Source organism: Oryzias melastigma, linkage group LG14 (assembly GCF_002922805.2).
Source record: "Oryzias melastigma strain HK-1 linkage group LG14, ASM292280v2, whole genome shotgun sequence".
Classification (NCBI taxonomy): domain Eukaryota; kingdom Metazoa; phylum Chordata; class Actinopteri; order Beloniformes; family Adrianichthyidae; genus Oryzias; species Oryzias melastigma.
The window spans coordinates 23,320,585-23,347,003 of NC_050525.1; the positions used below are offsets into that span (position 1 = coordinate 23,320,585).

Here is a 26,419-nt window from a genome sequence, read left to right on the forward strand (position 1 = left end):
AATAAAACTCCCTGACAGTTTAGAAACGACCCAGCAAAGTGTCACTTCCTGGATCTGGGGAGATGGCTTTAGTCCACTGACTGATGAGCAGCTGCAGACTCTTCTCTTTCAAAATAAGAACATAGAGGGGGGGAAATAATCTTGGAACCCCAGCTTTTAAAAACCTAAAATCCTTAGAAATCAGAAATAAATACATTCTGACCACATGCACATTTGATGCAAAGATCTCGAAAATAAGTAATTTCATTACTAAATTAACATTTTAGCCATTTTTTCTCCTTACTTCTAAAATAAATTAACACATTTGTCTACAAATTTGACATATTTGATTTGTTATTTTCCTTCTCCATTTAAAAAAATGTCAAATTTTTATAGCCAGGCTTTTGACACATGAGACTTTTTTATTTCATTTTTGCTTTTATCTGTGTTCTTATTTCACTTATTTTACTTCGTTTTAATTGTTTTAACTTTTTAAATGTTGATTTTGATGTTTTAAGCTTTAATGTTTAATTGTTGACATGCTAAGGTCCCATACAAATAAAGATGATCTGAATTGAATATTTTAGAAACAGTAAAAAAAGAATATTATGAACAGTAGTCGACTTTAATGAAACAAATATAATACAATACAATCGTTTATGTTGTTCCTTTTTTATTTTGAAGGAAAATAAAATAAAAACTAAAAGGAAAAGTTGATAAAAAAATGCAACAAATTTCCATCATATCTGTTGGATGTCTCAGTTTATGAACCCTTGTTTTTGTCATACATAAACACTTTATAGGGATTTCTTTACCATTATGTACATCTTTCTTTTACTGTTGCCTAGTAACCTCTCCAACTTTTCTTTAGTTGCTGATTTATCCGAGTTACCAGCCACACTTTTTTCCAACCCTTTTATTATTCCTTACGTTTTCCTTACACGCACAAATTTTACTTGACATTATGCATCAGGGATAATTTGTATTTAAATGAAACACACCAGGACCACTTTATTCCTAAATTAAATGCACGCTCTTGGTTATGATTTGACTTTATTCATGTATTTCTACGAAGATAATTGCTGCGTTGCCAAAAGCTGTTTTTTAACTAGGTCAAGGAGTGTTCGCTTTCAGCAGCAGTGCGCTCCCATTAAATTTAGTTGACCACTATTAATGCACAATACCTATAAAAAGGATGAAATAATAACTAATCCAAAATGTCAATATTAATTTGCGGTGCCCTTTTGTTCTTTATGAAACTCTCACATCTGTGAAGTTGTAGTGTTTGAAAACAAGCCGTAAAAATTAGTATTGATTTCATAATAGACTTCTAATGATGTGGTACAGTTTATCAGCACTAATTTGTGACATTATACCGTTCACGATTTCCAGCTTGGCATTTCACAAAAAGCTGCGACTTGCAATTAGTGTGGCACTTAATAGAAATGAAATAAAATGCTCCCCACCAGTGGAAGAGGAAGTGATCAGTGTCTGAAATGACTGCAGAGGGAAATTCAAGTATTTAATTTTATACGTGGGGCTTTTTTTAAATCTTATTTGAACCCATTCTCTAGCGTTTTCTGGAAAATACGGCGAAAGGCCAACACGTAGGACGTGAAGGTGTGTGAAAAACACTGACAGGTTTTAAACTGTCAAAACCACATTCACAGACGAAGAGCCAGAAGGGTGCCACGATGTGACTTTCACAAAGTTTTGTCAATATTTTGTCGCCTGGCTGGGGTTGTCGAGAAAGAAGTGATATTTAGTCCGCCACGGTGCATTGTGGGGGTAGGAAGTGGTATCGGTGGGGATTACCAAAAGGGGTGGAGCAGCTGTGGAATGCTCAGTCAGATTGTTGTCTAATTGTGCATGCATAATATGCTGCATGTGTGTTTGTGTTTGAAGGTGTAAGGCTTGAACTCAATGAACTGTGCGCACCGTGTCAGAACAGGTGTATTTGAACAATTTGAAAATATATATATATTTTTAGCATCTGTAAGGGTAATTAAAATCAAATTCTTATTATGAAGATATTTCGCTTAAACTTGTGAAATCAATGCATCAGATAAAGTTAAAGTGCATGAGTTTCTTCTTTTGTAAAAAAACAAAAACAATGTCCCATTAAGGATTTCTTTGCAATGACATGGACATTAATACATACTGCAGCACATTTTGTTTAAATATGATCAATGCTACCATGTTTAGTGGCCATCTGTTCCAAACGAGAGACACTCATTACGGAGTAATGAAACAAAATGTTGCCATGTGGCATAAAAATCCACCTCTTCTCTCTGGAAGTAAAACGTTGCACCTTATGCTTGATTTGTATTAAAACATCTTTTTTTATGTTGATACTGTATCCTTAAAAACAAACATAAGACACATTCTAAATTAGGTGACTGAAAATAAAAAGACTTAAGAGTGTGACTTTAGTTTTGTATCCATGATTGTTGCCATCTTTTCTGAATGTGATGTCACCATGAACAACAGTTGTTAAGATGGGTCCAAAAAAGCTGGTTTAGAGCTGATCTATAGTTGACGTTCACCTGTGAGTTCAAAAATATGCACCTTTTGTTCACAATTGTCACATTTTCTTTAAAAAGATGCTCCAGCAAAAGACAAAAATTGTGTTTTTATAACAATAACAGGCTGGAGAGAAGATTTTTCCTTAAATTTTATTTTTGTTTCGAATTTTAAATGTATAAAATGTTAACCCAGATACTCCAGAAGTTTAATTTTTGAGCACAAAACACATCAACAGTGAGATGAACAGAGCTGTAAAGATTTTCATATCTGCAGTGAAACTCCAAAAAATCAAAGATGCTGAAATACAACCATAAGAAAAAGAACATTGGGTTTCTGCACTTTGAATAATGTACAGCGTGGTCCGGGTGAATACTCGATTCTGACTGACTGCGCATGCTTCTTTAAAACAAACTTTTTCTTCATCTTCTGGACACAAACAAGCGGTAAGAGGTGAACTTTCTCTCTAAACTGATGCGTTATCGCGACCATCAGCTTATATATCGCTTTCCTTTGGCACGACAGTCGAGGCCCAGCGACGTGTTGTCGTGACAACGGGCCGCAGAACTACTTATCAAATAGTCCGCTTTTTGGGAAAAAGTGATCTAAACCAAAAAAATAAATAAATAAATAAAGTACTATTTACTTATTTTGTAGGTAACCGTGGTATAAGTGGTGGAGTGCATTTTCAGAAAGTAATTGAGTATTCATTTTATTGCAACTGTGAAGCACGGTGGTGAAGATGTGGTGGTATGGGATAATCAATAAAACCCACCTTTTAGATCTTTATTGCTTCCTGAAATGAGTCATTTATTACACTCAAGTTTTAAAACATGGTGTAAAACAAGGCTGTTTCTTTTATAAACACAATTTTAACAAAGCGTGCTTCTGTTTTCTAACTTTACATAAAACGATTAGCTAAACATTCTGTGCAAGCATGATTTGTATGCAAATATGTGAGTGTGTATTTGCATGTCTTCCCAAAGTAGCAGCTGCTGAAACCCATTAGGGTTTGGTGGAAACAGCTGTGAAACACCATGGCAACCAGATGTAAACAGTTCTGAGTTGATGCTTTCTTCTTGTCATTCACACAAACACTCTAATTCACTTTGTGTGCCAAACCCCAGAGAATGGACGAGCAGCCCGGACTGATGACGGAGAGCTTTGCATGCGGGTGCAGCTGTGTGACGAGTGCGAACACACAATTACAGACGGACACACTCGCTCTCACATTCTCACACAGCAAGCCAATAAAGCCTTCAGCTGTTGTATTAAACTGTCCGTAGTCTGTTCTCTCCCACGCGCTTGCTCCTTAAAACAAGAGGAAGGACACATTTTTGCTATTACTGCACAGAAACGGAAAAGATGTCAGAAATCATCTACCAGCAAACATAGATTTATTGTGGAGGATTGAATGTTTGAGGGTAGGAATTGAAGGTGGTGAAGGCCTTGCAACCTCCACATTAAAGCTCATCATTTTGAATATTGGGAAAAACCTTCCAACTACACCTTAAATACATTTCAGTTTTCCATATTTTTAGTAAAACATACTAATTATTTGATTTTAATTTACTTAAAAACATATTTTTCTCTATTTTGTTGCAGCCACCTCCATATAAACTTTTAACAAAAGTGGAGATATTGACGAATTGCATTTTTTTGGACACACTTGTATACAGTATTAAAACATTCTTAATTATTCAAATGTTGGATGTAATAACTCAAAACTGATTTAATCATATTTAATCACCATGGAATTTATTTTCAATCTTAATCAGCAATAATTTATCCTAAAACATCCTGTTGTTTTGACATTTAAACAGTTCAGTTTAAAATAAACTATCAAATCAATGTAATACTTTATTATGCAGGTTATGGCATACGTCCATATTTAAAATATAAAACACAAACCTTAACCCTTTAATGCTGCATTCGCGTCTGCTGCCTCTCTTTTGACTCGCGTCAAACTTACCGCTTGAGAGACGCCCCATCTGCGGAGCAACCGCCAAAGTTTTTCTGGACTTCATTTGTTGCCACATCATGGAAAACGGGGAGGATGTTGAGCGAGTAGCTTGGCTATATGTCTTGGAGAGCTCTACAGAGGCACCAGCAAGGACATCATCATGTCTGGGTTCACCAGATCATTCAAAGTCTCTCCTGGTGCGGTGTTGTCTGCCGTGCAGCCATAGCGAGCTCTGCTGCCTAAGGACCAACAGCCTGGGCGGCTTCTTCGCTAGCCCTTCCGGACCCTGGTTAGTGGAACTCGCTAGCTTGCCATGCTGTTTGTTGGATGGCTGGCCAGCGTAGCGATCTCTCCAGTTCCATGGGCTCTGTGACAGGCTGACGACCTGTCCAGGATGTATCCCACATTCGCCGAACAGAAATTGGGACAGTCTCCAGTTTAGAAAATGGATGGAATTTAAGGACAAAAACCCCTCGCATTGAGCAGCCATATTGGATTTTTTCCCATCAGTGACTTTGAGTCACTGGAAACGTCACATGCCCAAAGCTAAGTCCCTCATTAGTTGACACACTGCGTCAACCTCGCCGCTCTGCGGCAGACACTCAAATTGCTCCGCAGGACCTCAGATCGGATTTGCACATTGACTTAAAACTGAAACTCAATATTCTGCTGCACAAATTGTGTCCGGTGTGAATGCAGCATAACACCATAGCGGTGACAGCTAAATAACACATGCTCTTTGACCTAATGTAACTCTTCAACTGTTTACGTAATTATCTAAATTCCAATGGATTCTGAAATGGAGAAAATCAGCTGATCATCTCTGTTTCAGAATCAGCTGATTGATGTAGATTGCTACTGTAAAGTTTTGCATGTCGGCGCAAAGCTTCAAAATCTGCTGGAAGTCTGTTAACGGCATAAACAGTTGAAGAGTTACGGTAATTCTGGTCAGGGTGCTAACATTTAAAACGTACAAAATCCACTGTTGGACTTTTCAGGGGAAGACATAGAGAAGAATGGTATAAATTAGAATCTGACAAGAATTTTGTGTCATATCTCTTCCTTTAGTGTTTGCGCTCGCAATATTTGACTTAGTTTTTCATTTGTAAGGGCCAGTTTGGCCCTTACATTTTTGATGTTCTGTGTTGCTTTTTCTTGGGTCTAAAGTTGGGCTTTTTAACATGGGAGTCGATGAGAGAATCTCCCATTTGAGGAACTTCCATGGTGACAAATTTTGAAATGCAAAGTGAATGGTTTTGACTGAAGTTTTGAGGAGCTTCAGTGAAATTTATGTTACACATGAGGTGCAGAATCATGGGTCAATTCCTCTATTTTCTACAAATTGAGTAAACATAGAAAAATGTGAGATTTCAAGTTTCCAGTATTGAATTGTCCGCTTTAAAGAGTGAAACCTTCTTTGAAAGCTCCTCCGTCCAAACCTTTTTAGATTCACGCTGATCAATAAAACGACAAGAAGAAACTGCATGAGATCCACTTACAAGACATTCCACCTTTTCTACAAAAAAAAATCTCTAAATGCTGAATCTTCACACTTCTGACGGTAACTTAGCAGCCACTAAAATGAAATGGATTGAAGGGCAGAAAAATGGCACAACACCTGAAAGGAAAATATCTGTAAGAGCGCACTCAACCTCACAGTTTAATGGCACACTATTATCAAAGCTTCTGACGGAGATCTTTTTCAAATGAACCCACCAAGTTTGAGTCATTCTTTTAAAGTAGATTTTTTATAAATGAAGCTATTAGAAATTATTCTAAGACTTCAATCGTATTCATTCACAGGTCACCGAATATTTTTATGAGCTTCAAATTCCCAGGATAAGGTGGAACATTTCATAAAAATAGCAAAAGAAAAGGAAAGACAATTCCTTTGAAGATTAAACTAATCAACAAACAAGCCGCTGGGGAATTTAAAGTATAATTAGGTCAATGGATAAAATATTAACAGATTAAATACAGCTTAAAATAAAATACCAAAAGACCTTTAATTTAGACCATGGGTTCACTCACTGATATAGAACAATATCCTCCTTCAAATACATTCAAGGTTTTTTTCCAATGATATTAGAGCAATGTTTGCAAAAACACATAAATCTGACCTTAGAGTTGAGATTAAATCGCCAAGTTTAAGTGGTACGCTGTAGTTCAGGGCTTTGGGGAAGCGATAGAAAATGGCACTTTTAAAGTTCTTCAAAAGATAAAGGCCTGAGGGGGAGCACGACGTGTCTGGAGATGGACCCAGCAAAAGAAATTCAATTAAGACAGAAAAATGTTGTTGTGTTTGGCAGATACTAGGCTTTTGGGACTCTGCGTGGAACAAAACAAGCTGTATATCTGCCAGACAGTATTTAGGATTTTTTGTGTCTTTTTTATTTATTTATTGATGTTTCTTTTAAAATGTGTCTCTTTATACTTTTCTAACCACATTCTGCTTCTAGAAAACATGACAACCAAATCAAGATGCAATCGGTGTAGACGTGAAGCAGCATTAATCATGTAGTTGTTTTGGTGGTTTCCAGTCGCACATCTCCAAAACTAGGTCATGTCTCCCCCCCAGCTTTTGTGCACTTTTTTTTTTTTTTTCATCAGGTCGTCTCCCTGAGCCGCCATACAAAGGACAATATTTACATCGGACTCTTTATGGGGGCAGAGGGGTGGGGATGGGTGGTTTTGGCTTATGGCTTTTTCTTTTAACGTCTGTCACAGTGACACACTTTCCTAATGCTTGTTTACTGAGGGAACATTTTTGTTCCGTGCGCCGTTTTTGCTTTCCTGAGAAGCATCTCGTTCTTCATGATTTATGCGCATTCACACCTGGGACCTGTAGAGCGCCACAACCTCTGCTGAGCGCATGTGAAGGTGATTACGCACTTTTAGTAAAGACAGGTGGTATGCTTAAAAAAAAAAAAATCCACATTCTTTTTTAGACTAAAATCAGTTTATACGTTTTATGTTAGAATGTTTACATTTCATCTGCTATAGCAAAAAATGTCCATATGGACTTGTTTTGTTTATTTCTCTCCAATGAGTCAGTTTTGTTGCACATTGTGACACATTTGTGGGCACATAAAAGCTTAGAAAACCATTTTTATCTGCATGTTTTTGTCTATATTTTGTGAATCACACATACACACACGTATGCACATATAAGCACATGCATGCAAGGTATTATTGATGAGAGAACTTTATTTAAAAAAAAAATCTCATTAATAATGTCAAGGACCTCTCATGTGAAAGCTTAATTGTTGAACAACTACTTCTTAAAAATAAACATTTGACTCCAATTTACTTCTCCCTTCGAATACATCACAAGAAATCCCAATATATATATATCATAATAAATACAGACAAGAAAAATAGCTATTTCTAAAAATCAAACTTTATTAAGAAAGTACTTTTCATACATATTCATCAATGTAGGAATTATTTTATTGTAGTAATAAACCTTAGGAGTTATTATACTGGGAAGCCATAAAGTACTGTTGTTACTACTTTGCCAAATTACAATAACAGGAAACCTTTGACGGCTAAAATTAAGAAAATTGAAAAGGAAAGAAGCTGGAATAAATTGTAAAATAATTTTACTTCATAAAAAAAATGAAAAAACTTACAGATTTTGTGGCTGTATTAAATATGTCCAGGTCATTTTTAAAGACTCATTTTCATCATCTTTTTGATCTATTTGAAAAGTGTTTGGAGTGATCTTTTAATTATAATTATGCTGTTTTTCAGCCAATTCAATTCAATTATGCATATATATCCCAATATCACAAAATAATTCTCTCACTGAACGTCATACCGTTAATTGTACATAAGCAGAACGCCGGTCTTAAAATATAAACAATAGCTGATTGCTAAACTAAACAGACTAAACTTAACTGGAGAAGCATAGAAAACTAAATAAAATAAATATTAAAGAATAGAGGAGAGAAGAAGTAAATGAGAATAGAAGACAAACATGTTAATAGTAAGATAAATGCGGTATGGCACATATACCGCATTTTTTTTTTAAAGTGTTGTCTTATAGGACATAGTTTCTGCAGAGATTCAGTATTTCGTTAAAAATTACCCTCTGAGTTGGGAGACGATTGGCATGGAGTAACCCCCATCTGCCTTCATATACTTGCTGCTGAAAGCTCAGGGCCATATTTACATCTACATCACTAATATCCTCATTTTTTAAACTACATTTTTTCTCATCTGCTCCTGACTCGAACACAATTTTAATGTTCAGAAACGAAGTTTTAAACTTAATTAAACACAAAAACATGCTAAAACCACCAAATCAAATGGATTTATGGGACCTTTATTTTTTTCACAAATGGGATTTCATTGAAATCTTCAACTTTGCAATGACTTTAGTTAACTTCTTTCAAACAAACATGTGAATTTTCTTTTTTTTTAATCAATTTGCTCAGTTTTGGATAATAAAAAATATTTTTTAAAATGTCTGTAAATTTCTTGCTTAAAACAAGAAGAGAAGCGATGATCTTGTACCAATATATCCATTGTAAGGAGACCCCACCGTTTTTGTCATTTCTACTTGATGCTCAGAATTTATAGACGAGATGCTCCAATAATTTCCTTCGTTTTGTTTGGTATCTTTTTTTTCTTCTTCTTCTTTTATGACTGAGAACACAGGGGAAGGTCTGAATACGTGTCACGCGAGAGGCCAAAAATCACATCTGTTCAGAGTGGGGAGCACAGTCAGTCAGTCAAAGCCTTATTGAAGTGGGAACAAAGCCTAATTGCGTGACCTTAGAGTGAAGCCCCAGCAATCAGCCTGCCCTTGGCGTGGAGGGGAGAGCTGTCGCTCCACCAATCATTCAGACCAGGGTCTTGTGATGAGGAGCCGCTGTTCAGACAGATCTCAAAAGAACTTGTTCACTGTCTTGTCTCATGCTAATGAGGGGCATAAATTGTCGGATGAATGTCTTTTCAGGGCTCGGGACTACAAAACTAAGGCTTACAGCTGCGGATATGACATTTCTGATCTTAGTGGGGGGAAAAGGACTACAGAAGGAGATTCTTTTGACATTCATGTCAAGTCTTTATTTGTAAAGTGTCAAGCCCCTAAATGCTGTAGATGTGAGCGATTCATATCAGCCTTAGACTTTCTTTATTGTTGCTTTTACACGTCTTTTCCTGCCTCTCATTGGTCCTGAGAGAGTGCGCTCTGAAAGCTTCCTCCAGGCCTGTGCTCGCTCTGCACCCGGCATGGAGCCTGATCTGCTGCGCTCGCACAAAGAACAAGCTGCCATCTGAGCCGCGTCTGATGCCATTAACGGAGAGAAAAAGGGGGAAACATTTCAGGAGGTGGCACCTCAGGGCTCAGATGTTGAAATCACAGGTGGGTTATCAAAGCTTTGCGTATGCTTTCTATGAAAAATGGAGCCTTTTGTGACGGGGAAAGGTGCTACGAATCAGAGAATAAGTCAGTTCTGAAGATGGTTAAAATGAGTATTTTAGTGTCAATAAATTATCATTGAACTATTTTTGAACAATTTGTTGAGACCATTACCTGTATATTAGAACCATAGACAGCATATAGAGAGAACTGGACAGATTATCCCTTCCCCCCTCGTGTTCCAAATATGAAGTACCCGCCAGTCCCAGAAAGCCAAAATCCCATATACTTCTATTGAAAAATAAACCTGTGCCTCTTTTTAACATGTTCTTGCTTACCATTCTCACTTCCAACTTGCCATATATGGACGTATAGTTCAGGATCCCTCCGTGTCACTTTTGGACATTTTGCGGGTCCCAAACTTGGCATTTATTGATGTGCTGGCTGTCGGGTCCCTAACCCTCAGGACACAGTAATGGACGCAGTAACAGATGCGGAACTGGTACCAGGTTAGGGTTAGGGTACCGGGTTAGGGTTTTGGTCCGCGCCCCAAAGTTTTGGGACCCTTGATTAGCGTATGCATTTTTTCCATCTTTGGCCCAGTACCAAGCAGCCCTCGGACTGGTACCAGTTTGCGGCCCGTATAGTGGCGATCCCAGAATTAACGGGAACAGCCAGCAAGTCAAAAAACAAGTTGGGGACACCCAACGTGTCAAAAAGTGACACAGAGGGGGTCCAAACCATACATCCATATATGATGAGTTTGGAGAGAGAATGCGTTGGTTCTTGCTAAACCAAAACATTTTTTCATTGTTTTTTTTCTTTATTGCAAGTCATTCAAGTTATAAACTGGCCAATCAGATGCCTCCATAAGTGGATGTGATGCCAGCTGGTCTCCACCTGGAACGGTTGAAACATTTGATCAACAGATTCTCCCGAGCTGACTTTCATTAAAAGGGATGTGGCTTTCCAGCAAACTCACTCCGTATTAGCGAGAGTGGTTGCCATAGAAATGATGACTCAGACTGATTCAGACCAATTACTGCTTACTAACGCTGTCTGGTCCCAAAATGGCTAAATCCGTACCTGAATTTACTTCAGTTTGTTGGAACCTCGAGGTTAGGCATTTTTTATTGGTGACATCACAGCCTTGCTTTGTCCATCTCTCTATATGTCAATGATTAGAACTAGACTGAATGATCTGCTTCCCCTGCAATATTTGGATGTTAGGGTCAGAATTTGTCATCAAATATATAAAAATGAATCCATCCTGCCTTGTTTCAATGGTTCAGGCTGTTGGTTGTGTGTAATGGTGTAGGGGACATTTTCTTGGCACATTTTGGACCCCTTAGTACCAATTGAGCATTCTTATAATGCCACAGTCTACCTGAGGATTGTTCCTGACCATGTCCATCCCTTTATGACCACAGTGTAACATCTTGTGATTGCTACTTCCAGCAGGACAAGGTGCCTGGTCATAAAGCTAGAATGACCTCCACAGTCACCAGATCTCAACCCAATAGAGCACCTTTGGAATGTGGTGGAACAGGAGATTGGCATGGATGTGCAGTTGACAAATCTGCAGTTACTGATGCCAGCATGTCAATATGGACTAAACTCTCTGAGAAATGCTTCCAGTACCTTGTTGAATCTATGCCACCAAGGATTAAGAGAGTTCTGAAGGCAAAAAGGGGTCCAACCTGGTACTAGCAAGGTAGACCTAATAAAGTGGCCATTTAGAGGGTATATTTGTGTGCTTAAATAATTAAGAATTTGTCAGAATTTAGTTAGTTTTTTTTCTTAGTTTTTGTAAATTATGTCATGAGCTTCAGTTTCCATTTGTGCTTCCAGAAATGCCTGAGTCACTGTACTAATGCACTGGCCTCTCTCTCTCTCTCTCACACACACACACACACACACACACACACACCATCTTCCTTCATTAACACTGCGTCTCCCTTTCTGTCTTTCTCTCAGTCCTAATCATCCACTCTGTCCTCTCACACATACATGCACCCGCTTCTTCCTGAGTCCTGTGGACTTTCCAAGGAGCCAATCATTACAGCCTGTGCTGTGATGTGGCTTCTAAAATTATCCTTCTCTCTCTGTGAGCTGACATCTGCCATGACGCACTGTGGAGAGCAGGTAGCCATGATGCCCAGAGGAGAAAACAACTCGTCTTTTGCTCTCTCTTCCTTTAATTTCTCTTTTCCTTTTGGGCTTCTGTTGTTTATGTCCATCACTTTATCATATTTCCTGTAATTCTGCAGCTCTAAGAGTGGTTTTATTTTGTGTTAAATGCTTCACTTCTGCCATCTTTTGTTTTCAGTTTGCCTTCAGGAGGTTTATGTTAGTCTTATATAACAACCATATGGAAACCTAAACCCAGTCGAGGATATCAACTAAGAAAATACATTTGCTTCCAATAGTTGAACAGCCTTTTTGGCAAAAAAAACCTCCATATTTTTCTTTTTTTTTTTAATGTGCCAGGTTTGCAGCCTTACCCTATAGCCTGTTTGTTGTCTTACTTTTGGATATCTTCTCCCATATGTGCCATATGTAATAAATGACACCCATTGCAGACGTCGTCAGTCTCATATTTGCATTGAGATTGTTTTCTAGATTCTTAAAGTATCGTCTGCACAGATCTTGATGATCTGCAGCATTATCAGCAGATGTCTGTGACGTCTTCTGACCTGAAAACCATCCAGCTTGTTGTTTTTGAAGGAAATGGGCTCTTCAACAGCACAATTACAAGTTTTCTCTTGTGGGTGGAGGTGCTATTTGCACCTGCACAAGTGTGTACCGTGTGTTTTTGTCTGCGACCATGTACACACACATATACACATAAATGTGTATGTATTTGTGTATGGCCTGTGTGGGTGTGTTTAACGCCATTTGTGTCCATCGGAGTGTGTTTATGCTGCTGTTTATCAGAGTTTCTGCTCTGCTGTGTGTGTGTGTATCAGTGTGTACCTCACTGGATGTGTGTTTCCTGGTTTGAAATGTCAGCTTTCAACAGTCATCCTCTGTGGTTTCTGTTCTGTTCAGCTCAGGAGGAAGCAGAAAGTGCTAATGTATCACTGCTCTGCAGATGGTCAGAGATACAAGTCAGTCCATAAAATAAGGCAGACAGGCAGACTGCCTCATGCTGCATACAAACAAGCTGAGTCAGAGCTGGCCTGGCAGAGGTTTCTGGGAGGAGACGGAGGCTGAACCTGGTGACGTTTGTGTTTCAGCCTTTTGCAAATGACTGATGGACATTTTCAATCTTCTAAATTTTACCTGTGAATTATTGATAATCTTTAAAAATAGGCATACAGTGAATAATAAATTATTCTTGTTGTAACTCTACATGATTATCTAGTCGAACTGTTATTAGATCTAAAAATATATCCTTTAAAGTCCCACTCCAATGAAAATTGTGCTTTTAACATGCTCTTCTGGCATTTTTCTGATGTAATAAAACAGCTCAAAATTGCATTTCTAAACATTTCTTTATTTAAATTGTTGTAAATCAGGAAACAAAAAGAATCATTTGAAGAAACTTGTATTTTTTATGTAGAAAACACGCTCTGTAACAGGGAGGGATAGAGGGGGAGGGTCGCTCCTCCCCAGTTGTCCCTCCCACAACTCAGAGACACATATCTAATGAACTACTGCCGCTCTGCAGAAACTATACTATAGAAAAGTATAGCTTTTGGACAAAAACGGCTTTATTAGAATTAAAAGACTATTGGAAACACTTTTAAAATGGATCAAAAGATGATGGGAGTCTTTAATATGACTCTGTGACATATAGTTTGGTAACCATTCAGTGTCAATGGAAGTTATTTTTGTAACCATAACTAAATTTAAACCTCAGTGAAAAAAATAACAACAGAGGAAAACTGAAAACCGGAATTTACATTTATGCTCACATTCAAACATTTCCTGTTAAGAAAATTAATTTTAGAATTGACTCCTCCCCTTCTTCAGTCATAAGAACTGGCTGCGTTTACATGAGCAAATCACTTTAATCGGATCAAAGATCGGATTAGAATTGAACTGTCAACTTGGGCCCTGAAAAGTTATCGGATTATAACAAACCGTCACAATTTTTGATCGTACTAAATAATTTTGGCATGTGCAGAACTATCTAAAATACTGAAACATTTTGATCCGAATAAGTCTGATTGGGTCAGAGTATTCCGATACATTATACATTTTGATTCTGATTATGTGTTTGTTCCGATTACTTGTGTCCATGTAAACACAACCGACTGAGACATTAGTCCCCGTCTGACCTGCTATCTGCAGGAACACATTCAGAAAATCTGCTTGACAATTTTTTTTTTTTACTAAATAGGAGTCTTTTGCAGTTTCTAAAGGTCATTTCAAACTTTTCTCAACTTTGTTTCCTTGTGTCAGAAAAATATAGGAGAACTTTGTCAGGGTGTGGTGAACTATGACACTGAAAGCTGTTCATGCTCCAGACATGCCTCGAGAGGGAAAACAAGTAGGAGTAGGTTTTGGCCTGGTCATTTTATACATTATGAGGAGCTCACTGCAAATATTACAACACCATGGAGTAATAATAACACAGCTTACAGCAATTTATAGTGGAAGAGGAGAACTATAGGTGTATGAGGATGATTCCTTACTGCTCTGTGAACAGAGGTGACATTTAAACTGTGTAGCAGCACGAGTATGCTGTCTTTGTTCAATAACTGCAGGATGATCAGAGACACTTTTCTCTTTTTAAAAAGTCACCAACCAGATGCTCGTTTTTGAGTGACCAAACATGTTTCTCACAGCAGACAAAACTGGGGTTGGATGGGGAAAAGTGCTGGAGACAAACTCCAAGAAACTCCCACGTATTTGTGGCTGCGGGACAAAAGAAATGACATCAGCTGTTGTGTTGTGGTGTTTGAATCCACCTTAAATTGCGACTGAGTGAATGGAAAAATAAGAGTTTTATCAGTTTTACCAGCTACTTCTGTAAAGCAAAAGTGACTTTTTGAAACTGTGGTTTCCTAAAACACTCACTCCGATCATCTTTTATTCTATTTTAAAATGGTTCCCATTGTTCTTTTGATTAGGATTAAGATGTCTTTAGCCAAAAAACAAAAAAAAAAGCATGAGTCCGTTGTCACTGTGTCAGATTGACTACGTTGAGTGTTTTAAAAGTCAACTGAAGAGGTTTCTTTATTGGAAACTCGATATTTTAATTTTATTTACCTTCCCCCATCTTGTTAGCGGCTATCTGCCAATAATATTCTATCATTTACCTGTAATTATCTAATATGTAGATTTGTATTGATTTTTCTTGTATTTCAACTTTTGTGAAGCACTTTGTGAGTTTCCCTCCGTGAAAATTGCAATATAAGTAAAGATTTACTTACTTGTAAATATGGTTCTGAGTTGTGGACTGTTGGCATAGAGCAACCCCGCCCCCCCTTCTCATTACCCATAGCTGAGAGCTCTGTTTAAACGGTGAATAAAGCATGGAGAAAAGCAAAGATGTTTTTACGTACAAAAATACATTTTTGAAGACCAAACCACTTTTTAATACTTTTCATAAAGAGATCTGCCTTTAATTTAGCACTCAGTTATATGAAAAACAAAAATGGCTTGAAATTACTTGGTTAAGAAATATAAACTTAATGACAACCCCTGACAAAAACTAAGTTGAGATTTTTTTTCTTTTTTTTAATGTTTATGTGGATTATTATGTGTAATCTTGTATACGTTATGTTTTATATTATGTTAGGTAATTGCGGTTGTTATTCAATGTAATGTAACTCAATCGTAGATAAAGGAAAAAAAAAATAGCGGAGCATAAAGCTAGTGGCCCGCCCAGCATATTTTCTACCTTTTTCCAACGGTATTTTTTCATCTGCTCCAGATTGAAATTGATTTTAGTAATTAAAGACTCAAAATTCCATTTTAAGATTAATTTTCTTTATATCTTTCATCCACTATCAGAAAAACGCCACACAAACATGTTAACAACACCAAAAAAAAAGATGGTTTTACCAGAGGGGGTCTTTAATGATTTAAATTCAAAAAGAATTAAATTATAATCAAAAGCTCCAGTTGACATATGCCAAAATGTTTTAATGTAACGCAAAATATAATAATAATATATATATATATTTATTTTATAGTGAAAACAAAAATAGTATAATCACTTATCTGTCTTTATGGGCTTCTGCACTGTTTCCTTTTCTACAACCTTCTAGCTTTTTACTTATTAGATTATCTCATGAAAGTGTTTTATATTGTTTTTCATTCTTTGTTACTGCAAATTTAAACACACATCAGTACAGTGTTTTTCCTCCATTATTCCAGGAAATATAAAACAAACTGAACTCTGTATGAGATGAACAAGTCACATAAATCCAAACGACCCTTTTGGTGCTTTTCCGTTTTTCCTCCAGAGTTGTGTTACGACTTAAAAGTCTGAGGGGAAAGCCATCTCATTTGTAATTTATGTTTTGTATAAAAGTGCCTGACACCTGAGAATGGCTGACTGCGCCTCTGCTCCGTACCCCTTCTGTCTTTCCGACGCTCATCTTTGTCTAACTTCCCCTTTCTTTGCCTGCTATCCATCACTGGGGCTGGGTAACTTCCAGGTGTCTGTCGAAAAAAAAAAAAGGGGGGGGGAAGATGAAGAGGGCGTTGAGGTAGAGAAGAGCAGGATGCTGATGAGCTGGAAAGGCAGAAAAGGAAACCCGACAGAACATAAAACTGCGGGAGCTTGTAATAGTGTTTCCTAGACATTAATTAAGGACATCTATTCCTGTACAAACACACAGTCTTAAAACTGATTTACTGAGGTCCTCCTCTTCTGTCCTTTTTTTCATTCTTTACCTTTGCTCCATTACATCTGCGTACTTTCCCAGGTTCTTATGAACTCATTCCCTTCACAGTTTTTTTTTAATAATCTCTCCTTGTGTCCCCTCTTTTTAGTTATTGAATTTTGTAAAATTGATAGGAGTTGATTCAGTTAAAGACACACTCAGAGGAAAATGTTGTTTTTATTATGTTGTTCTGTTATTTTCTCATGTGATTGAGAACCTGTATAAAGAAAATTAATCTTAAAATTACATTTCTGAGTATTTCATTAGTCAAATTACGGTGAATCAGGAGCAGACGCAAAAATACAGTTGGGAAAAGCTTGTAATTCTGACACACAAGTTACCCTGAGTTACCAAAATGGTTAACCTGTCTCTTTCGTTTCCTCTAGAACCAATACCTAAAAAAACTCAGTCTGGACTCAACTCAACTGAAGAATTTTAGGTCAATATCAAAGCTTCCATTTTTTTTGTCAAACTATTAGAAAAAGTACTATCTCAAAAGCTCTGCTCTTTTTAATAGAATCATAACATCAATCACACTTTCCAGTCTGGCTTTCGTAAATACCACTCAAACAGCACTGTTGAAAGAGTCCAGTGACATTATGATGTCAGGGAATTGTACAGTGCTGGACCTAACCTCGGCTTTGGCTTGACATTTGACCATGATATCCTCATTGACAGCCTGTGTGACGTAGTAGGGCTGTCTGGGTCGGTTCTTAAATGGTTCTCCTCATATCTGGCTGGTAGCACCTTCAGTGTGTCTGGAAATCACATAGCATCTAAGCCTAAAAACCTGATGTGTGGGGTACCTCAGGGGTCAGTCCTGGAGCCGGTTTTGTTCCTAATGTTAATGCTTACTCTAGAAAAAATAATTTATAAGTTCAATGATGTTTCATAACATCTATTTGCAGATGATATTCAGTTGTACTGTTCATTTATGGTCTCTGAGACCCACAAACTGAGCTCCTTGACCAATTGTCTTTAAATAAAATAGTGGATAAAGTGACATCTGCCTTCAACTAAATCCATGAAAAACTGAAACTCCGACTGTTGCCCCAGACAGTGATAATAAACAGGAACTAGGTGATCTGAAGACTTTGGTACAACCTCATAGCCTAAGAAATCTTATATATTATAAAGTTAAAGTTAAAGTCCCATTAGTTGTCCCGCACCACAGTGTGTGAAATTTGTTCTCTGCATTTGACACCCATCCCCTGGGGGAGTGGTGAGCTGCAGACACAGCTGCTCTTGGGAACCATTTGGTGGTTTAACCCCTCAATCCAACCCCTTAATGCTGAGTGTCAAGCAGGGAGGCACTAGGTCCTATTTTTGGAGTCTTTGATAAGACACGGCCTGGATTTGAACTCGTGAACTTCCAGTCTCAGGGCGGACACTCTTCCACAAGGCCACTGAGCTAGTCGTATCTTTGACGAAGCAATGTCCATTGAGCATCACCTGTGTATCATGAAATATCAAGGTCATAGACCGCTCCGGAAGTCTGTAGAGTGAAAATGTTAATTCCAATTTTATCTATGGGCGTGCTGCCCTGCCTCCTGTACATCTTAGGGGCCTTCAATTTACATTACCCCGTTCACAATACACTCACACAACAATAGTACTTTTCATTTGTATGACTTCCCTTATGGCGGCTATACAACCCTCAAGGGAACTGCAAGACACACCTGCAGTCTTAAGATGCTGCCACTCCTTTCTACGACCCTCCACACACCCGAACAACCCAAAAACCCCTCAGCAAACCCCCCGTATGGGTGCATGTGACTAAGGCTTTACTGTTGCACACAGAAATCTGTGGTAAAAGGTGTCTGACATCGGTTAACTAAAACTAGATGCATACTAACATCTGTACGTGCACTCTGACACACTTTCTTTGACTTCCTGGCATTTTTTTCTGTGGTGACAGTCAGCAGAGCCAGCCAAGCAGAAGCAACACCTTTAGATCCATTTCCCTTGAGTTTCTTCTTTTCTTTTTAGATGACAAGCGGGGAGCATGATTTATATTTATAAGATATATTGTTTATATTTTAAACATATGGATTTCAGTCTCATGTCTTGGCTTGCGTAGATTTTTTAATGAGTCTGCACAGACTTTTCACGTTGCCTTCAGGGTGAATTGTAGTGACTTTGCCCCGTTAGGTTAGCAAATCAATTTTTAACTGGAAGGAACCTGCATGTTCAGTAATCAGCAGAAAATAAATTCAGCAATTAATAACTTAAAGATCCCAGCATATGTGAGCGGAGCAGCTGGTGTATTCATTCCTCTCACATACATTATTTCACAATTACGCTGCCGTTGCCTTTTTGTTTTTGCCAGTTGGACTTGTACAGCGCTCCCCTGAAGGCATCATCACAGACTCATTATGGAGCACCTGTGTGCAGGGTTGTCAGTCATCAAGTCCCGCTTCTAATTTGTCTTATAGTATTGGTTAATGGCCAAATAGCTTCAAATTAATGGCTCTCCAAGGAGCCCCAGGAGAGCATAAAACACAGTTCACTTCATTTAAAGACGGCACGCCGCCTTCGGAGCACTGCATTAGTGCTGCTTGGTAACTGTTGGCGCTCTCATCCAGTCAGGTTGGGTGCTGAATGTACTTGATAAACATCACAATGTTGACATTATCACTTATTCAGCTGCAGCTGCTGCAGAGCTCTACTGCACGCTTGGATGTACTGCAGTCTTCTGTCAGAAAATAGATGATCTTTCTTTAATTTTGCATGTCTGAACTGACAAAAGGGGTTTGCTGATAAATATATATTTAGCTAACACTCAAAATATAGTTGGTAAAACAATTTTACAGACCGACTAATGAAAAATTATGTTTTTATCACGTTTTTGTGGCATTTCTCTGATGATGGAGGACATATTAAACTCAAAATTGCACTTCTGAGTATTATACTATTCAAATGAATAAAGAGCAGATGAAAAAATGCAGGTAAAAAAGGGTATTTGTGATGTAGAAGAGACGCTGGGCGTGCTGCAAGCTCTCCGCTCCGTCCTTCTGTCAAATGTCAGCCTGCTCAGTAGCCTGGGAGTACCAGTTTATAAAAAGTTGATGACTGGCGTCGTCTACATTTGTTACCACACAAACAATTTCCAAAAAATCTAGCAGCGGCATGAGATCCTGAATATTCTGCTGATTCCTCGCCATCGTGTTGTGGCAGTTGTATTTTTGACCGTAGCATAAGCAAAAAAATCTGCTATGGGGCCGACAAAAATTTCCTCAGCAGGAATTATTTCAATAAAAATCTATTTTGCTATTGATGGTCTGTCTTGAAACAATTATTTTTCTAAGAACAAAATTAAGATTTCTTTTAGTTTTTGTAGTGTAAACAAAGAGATGATGGGAAGTGGGGGAGGGCTTACACCACAACTCAGAGGGGAATTTCTAATAAACTACTATTTTTTTTTTTTTAATTTAGGCTGAAAAAAAGCAAAAACATAATTAAAAGACCACTGGGAACACTTTTAAAGCAGGTAAACGATTGGAGTGGGTCTTTAAGTATTTAGCTTGACAATCTTGCTATGTTAAGTATTTTGAAAATGGGGCTGATTATTTCTTTAAAAACTTTCAAAACAATTTGTTTTTACATGGTAATAATTTGGTTTAAAATATGATTTGTGTTTAAATGCATTTTTTAAAAATATCTAACAAATGAATTTCATTAAGTTCCAAACAGATTAATTCACAATTAGTGATTAAAAACTGCAAAAGGTGGAACTTTCATTTGGAAAAATAAATCTTGCAAATAAAAGTGGTTTCTTTTTTAACCTAAAAATATATTTAAGTATAAGGGATTAGATTTTTGATGGATGATTCTTTTTTTGAGTAATAACCAAATTAATAATATTTTTCTAAAACCCTGCTTTATTTGAACATCAATGATTACTGCAGTTTCTTACTGAAGACTTCAGGAATGTATTCATTTGGCTGAATTTCAGTGTTAACTCCGTCAAGTCTGCTCTTAGTTACTGATTGTCAAAATCTATGCATCATATTTTCAGGCTCTTCTGGTTTGATCGGCACAGATCAAACCAGATCTCTTCTTCTGGCTTCAATCAAACCTTTTCATTTCTTTACTGCCAACTTTTTCCTCCTTTGTTTAAACCTCTCCACCTCTCTACTTTCTCTGTATTCTCCTCACCAGAGTTTCTGAGGTCAAACCGAGAGGATGAAGGGAGCAGATAGACTGATAGTTTCAGAGAGGGAAGGGGTGGATGTGGGAGCTGGGCGAAGGATAAGAGCTAATAAAGCAAGGATGAAGAAGCTTAGAAAGTCATGATAACATGCAGAGTCATTCAGCTGATCTGGCACGGCAGTGTGTATTTATGTGTGTGTTGCTTGTTGTTTTTTCTGAGAGGGTGTGTGTGTTCTTGACTGATGCCCTTGACTTTCTGACTGATAATATCATTGCTTCGGGTCTCAGTAGGAGCAGACTGAGGCTTTCCGAGCGCGCTCGTACGATGTGTGAAAGATTGAACTCGGCCGCCTCCCCTGGGTTCTCCAAACGCTGCATCACTATCAGGCTCACCTTGTTTGTTTGCAGGACACTCTTCATCTGAATTCATAGGCTTTTACTGTTCTGCTGTACCTCTGAGGAGCAAGTCTTTCCTCACTTAAGTTCATGTCAACACTTTCCTCGGCTTTACTCGCTGCTTCTCATTTGTCTTAATTTCACGCTGTGGATTTCTCAGCGTCGACCCCTCCCACACACAGAGATGTGTGGAAAATGTAAATTATTATTAGGAGACGGCATACATCAAGGAGCTTTTCCATTAGATAATGAATGTTTTTCTTTCTGTTTGACATGTAAAAAGACTTTGAGATCACACGTTTAAATCTGTAAAGGTTTATTTTATTTCTTTATATTTGATACAAACAGCAGGGAAGGGGACTAGTTGAAAAGAATATTACCCACAATCCATTTGTTGTCTTTAAAATGGATTGGTGTGTTGACCAGAATGAGATCAAGCTGATCCACTGAGACTGATAGTTGGGTTTTTATCCTGAGTAAATTTAAGGCCAAAGATTATTCAAAACCAACGTTAAACATTGACATGCAGGGATTAACAATTCAAGTAAAAAAATGTTTTAAATACATATAAATACTATGCTTTTAAATCTAATTTTGAATAATTCGTTTAGCAAATTGGCTTACTTTTTTTAAAATGTTGTACTCTATGAAGTACAATGCAATTTATTTAAATAGTATTGAAAATAGTTGTTTAAATCTAATGAAACAGTTTGTCTGCTAAAATACAAATAAAATTTGCAAAAAACTAAAAAGGTCATAGATGTAAAAGATTTCACAAAACAGAACCACAATGGATGTTTTGCACCACTTTTAAGCTAAATTATTTCTGTGGAATGGTTGTGTCAGTGAACTTTCTAATCAAAGATTAATTGAAGACTCTTTGTTCCTGTTTTTAAAGTAATACATGCTTTTACAATATCCAATGATAATTTGACTCCACAAAAATAATATTTAGGAAGTGTCTATGAATAATCCTTCCCTTATTAAATGTATACCAAATGATCAGTAAAGTTTTAAGATAAAATCAGCTTTATTTCTTTTCTTTTCAGTTTTAGCTGGTTTAAATTATTTCTGACAGATACGAAATTGTTTATTCATTTTACTAAATCCAATTCCATTTCCATTAACTGAATTGTGGAATACCACAAGGATCCCTTTTAGGTCCCACTCTTTTTAACTTAAAATGTTGTGACTGGGTAATGTCATTCAAAGACTCAACTATCCATGGCTATGCTGATGATACTCAGATCTATGTGACTATGTCTCCCAATCCTTTTTGAGAAACGTTTAAAATGTATTTTGAGATTGAATGACATCTTACTTTCTAAAACTCAACAAGGACAAAACAGAATCTCTGATTGTTTGTCCTGAAGGTGACAGAACAGAAGCCACACTGAGTTCAAAACTGGTATGAATTTAGGTAACCTGGCAAAAAACGTTTAAGTTTTCTTTGATGCACTGGCTGCCTGTCAGTTTCAGGAATAATTTTAAGATTCTCCTTCTGGTCTTTAAGTGTTTTCATTGATTGGGACCGTCCTAATTATCAGATCTCCTCAGTCCTTACAAACCCTCCAGAGTTCCATGGTTCCTTCCGTGGTCGACACATTCCCATGTCGTCACGTATTCATGTTTGGTTAATGACCCCCCCATGTCACTTTTTGACATTCTGGGTGTCCCCAAGTCATCATTTTTTGATGTGTTGGTTGTTCGTAAAATCAAGGGTAAAATCAAGTACTGGATGTGGTACAGATGCGGTACTGCATGTGAACTGGTTCTCAGGAGGCAGCCAGTACTACCAATACGCTAACCCTGTATTAGTACCCTAACCCGGCACTGGATGCGGTACCAGATGTGGTACTGGATCTGACCTGGTACGGGACAGGGTATCCAATGCGAACTGGGCCCGGATGTGGTACCAGACACAAACCAGTACGGGGTTAGGGTACCGGTGTGCTCTGTGTCTCAGTACTGGACCGGTACGGGTTCATGGCCTGGAGGTACCTGTGATTTAATGGGAATAGCCAGCACGCCTCAAAGAGTTAGGGACATCCAAAATATTTAAAAAATTGACCTTTTGGACGGGTCCTTAACCTGTCGGGTCTGAGAATGTTTTGCCGTGGTGCTCATCTGTAGAATAACTTACCCGAGGATCTGAGAGTTTCTGCTTTTGAGGAGATTTTTCAATCTAAATCAAAGACGAATCATTTTAACTTGACATTTACATCATTAATTTAACTGGGTTGTTCAGTTTTTTATGGCAAATAATGTCATTGAACAATTGATAGATTATTATATAAATGTGCCATGTTAGATAAAATGGCCCAACAATCCAACATTTATAATTTCCTTAATGCTTATTCCATTTTGTGTGATACTGAAAACAGTGGAAACTCCGAACTGGAATCTGCATTTTCCCGCATTTAACCAGTCCTCCTTCCCCTGGTCTCGCTGCAGGTGTTTCGTACAGACTTCATCACGGCCATGAAGCTGCCAGACTCTGCCCAGCTCGGCCCAGACGATTTCTACGTGCTCTCCGACCCCTGGAGACAGGAGTGGGAGAAGGGCGTGCAGGTCCCGGCAAACCAGGAGGCCATACCAGAACCTGTGGTCAGGTAGGACATTCGAACTTTATTTAAAAACTCTCTGAAGGGAAATATCCATTAGCCTGATCACCTCTGCTCTCTGTTTACATGCACAAATATCACTATAATGTACAACAACCATTTATTGAGTGCTTTTATTGAGTTCTTTTAATGTACAAATCTATTAGTTCGGTTTTCATTTGCATTTTGGCAACTCTCACACTAATCGTTGACTCCGAAGGCCAAACCTTAAAAAACTGAACCCCTCTATTCATCCTGCAGGGTAAACACAAAAGTAATTATTTCCTTCACCAGTTCCAGATTTATAGATAAAAGCCCCTAGAGACTAAATTCACCCTTGTAAGCGCACACGTCTGATATTTTCTTGATTTAATCTCTATTTCAACAAGGTTCTTGAAAGCCACTCTACGAATCCTTGAAAGACACAGATAGCACAAGTGTTTTGTTTTGACAGTAAATGCTGCTCTTTCATCGGAAATGCGGTGAGATAACGGTGACTCTGCGACTACAGAGATGAGCATTTCACTTTTTGCCCATCTTTAAATTCTAATTTCAATGCGTTTTTTCTGGAATAAGGAAATATTTTCCAGTTTTAAAGATACTTTTTTTGTTCATTTATGTGTAATATTATTTTATGCAACGGTAAAGTTGTTTACTCAAGACATTTTATTCAAAGATGTGACAAAAGAGCAGGAGGTCTAGCGGTGACAAACCGCAGACCCGTAAACATTCGACATATGCAAACAATCTCACACATGTGAAGCTTCTGGGCAGATGTGTGGGCCTGCACTGCGACCCACAACATTGTCTCCTCCTTGTACTGTTAGAAGTTTGTCAGTGCTGCTGTACAACTGCAGCTGCTTCACATACTCATGTGGCTTTCTGCTGCTCAAGGAACTGATGCAAATGCTCACATGGCTTGGAAATGTGGTTGTCACACAGATGTGTGTCTTATTGTGAGAAAACACACACAATCCAGATTTTACTGTATTGTTTACTCATGGAAAATAAATAGATTTTATGTCAATCTCACAGATTCAAGTCTGGTAAAGGATATTTTGAAGCTCCTTCTGGTGAAATTAGATGGAAAAGTTGTATTTTTGCTGGATTTGGAGCACTGCTGAACATGTCAGCTGGAGAGCTTGTTACTCTCGGTTCTGCCCTTGACTGCAGGCGTTTTCCTCTTCTTTCTTTTTTGAGATAAATTCAAACGCTGGAGCGAAAAGACCCGCCGTGTTGGTGTGAGTTTTACTCTCAGTGTGGGCCAGCGGATGGCCTTTGAGTCACAGAGTCGGTGGTTTTATCTGCAGTTGATTTTTTTTTTTTGGCAAGACATCAACACTACATTTCCTCAATAAATGTTTGAACCAGGGATTAAAATGAAGAATATGAAGCGATGAAAAAGCCCAGACATGTTTTTATTTCAGTAAGTCTGTAAAAGGAGTTGTGTGATAGGAACCAGCATTGCTGGAATTAATGAGACAGGGAAGAAAAACATTAAAAATTATTATAAAATATTAGGTTTCATCTAAAAATATTAAAAGGATTAAAAAGTCAACATTGATGTTGTCCTTTTGATCCCATAAGCCTTTTAATAGACATGTTGCAAACAGGCTCACACATTCTCTTTGTAAATCCACTGCTGGACTAAGATACTCATCTGGAAAATGAATAGTTACTATCGTTAGTTTGATACTCTTTTTAAATTGGATTTTGGTAATAACAGGATGACTATAAACCCTGTAAAGCCTACTACATCAAAGAATTGACAGAAAATTCAATTTTTATGAATTCTTTTTAAACCATTGATGAATCCACAAAAAAAATGTAATATGTTTTGTAAGATACTATCAATTATGATACATTTGGTAAGTTTTTGGTCAGAACAATGTTCGTTTAAGATGCAACATTATTGATATTTTTTATCTTTTTTTTCACTGTCCTAAAAAGTAATTATCAATAAAGTTAGTATTCTTTCAATACACTAAGTAGTCATTTAAAAACAAAATAATAACAACAGATGAGTTATTCTCACCATTAAGTTTTAAAAACTTTTCCCACCAAAGGTTTTTTGACATTACAAGGAAAGGCCTTTTTACTGCCCCTAGTGGAAAGACGATGAACTACAAGGCAGAAAATAATGGACCATGTCATTTACTGTGGGTTTTAAGGCAAGTTTTGATCATGCGAAAGAGATAGGGATCTTAGCAATGTGTATATGATATTAATGGTCATATAGGGGTTAAAATGTAGTAGATATCTTATAAATTTGACTGATGATTTGTGGAATTACATAGTTGAGTCAATTTCTGAACAATATAAACAGTATTAGATATTTTCCCATTGACTTTAATGTTGAAAAATCCAATTTTACTTCAAAAACCAAATATATTTATAACATAGTTATAAAAAATGTTTCCATAGTTGTTACTTTATTTTTTACAAATGTGTTTGGATTGATATTTTTTTTATGGGTCTGTTAAAGTTATTAGAGATGGAAATTGTTTAAATCTATAAACATTTTTTGTTCTCTTTTTTTGATTGGCCGATGGGAATAATCAGCCAAACTCTTAATTTGATATATCCTAAC

General features: G+C 37.4%; 1 protein-coding gene across 3 annotated transcripts in view; it reads left to right on the plus strand.

Moving 5' to 3' along the window:
* Nucleotides 1–26,419, plus strand: part of jade2 (jade family PHD finger 2) — a 203,883-nt gene that overhangs the window by 41,862 nt on the left and 135,602 nt on the right. For all 3 annotated transcript variants that reach the window (XM_024266149.2, XM_024266150.2, XM_024266151.2), the window contains exon 4: nucleotides 23,681–23,838. In XM_024266149.2, coding sequence (XP_024121917.1) covers nucleotides 23,681–23,838 — 158 coding nt within the window. The remainder of the gene's footprint in view (nucleotides 1–23,680; nucleotides 23,839–26,419) is intronic.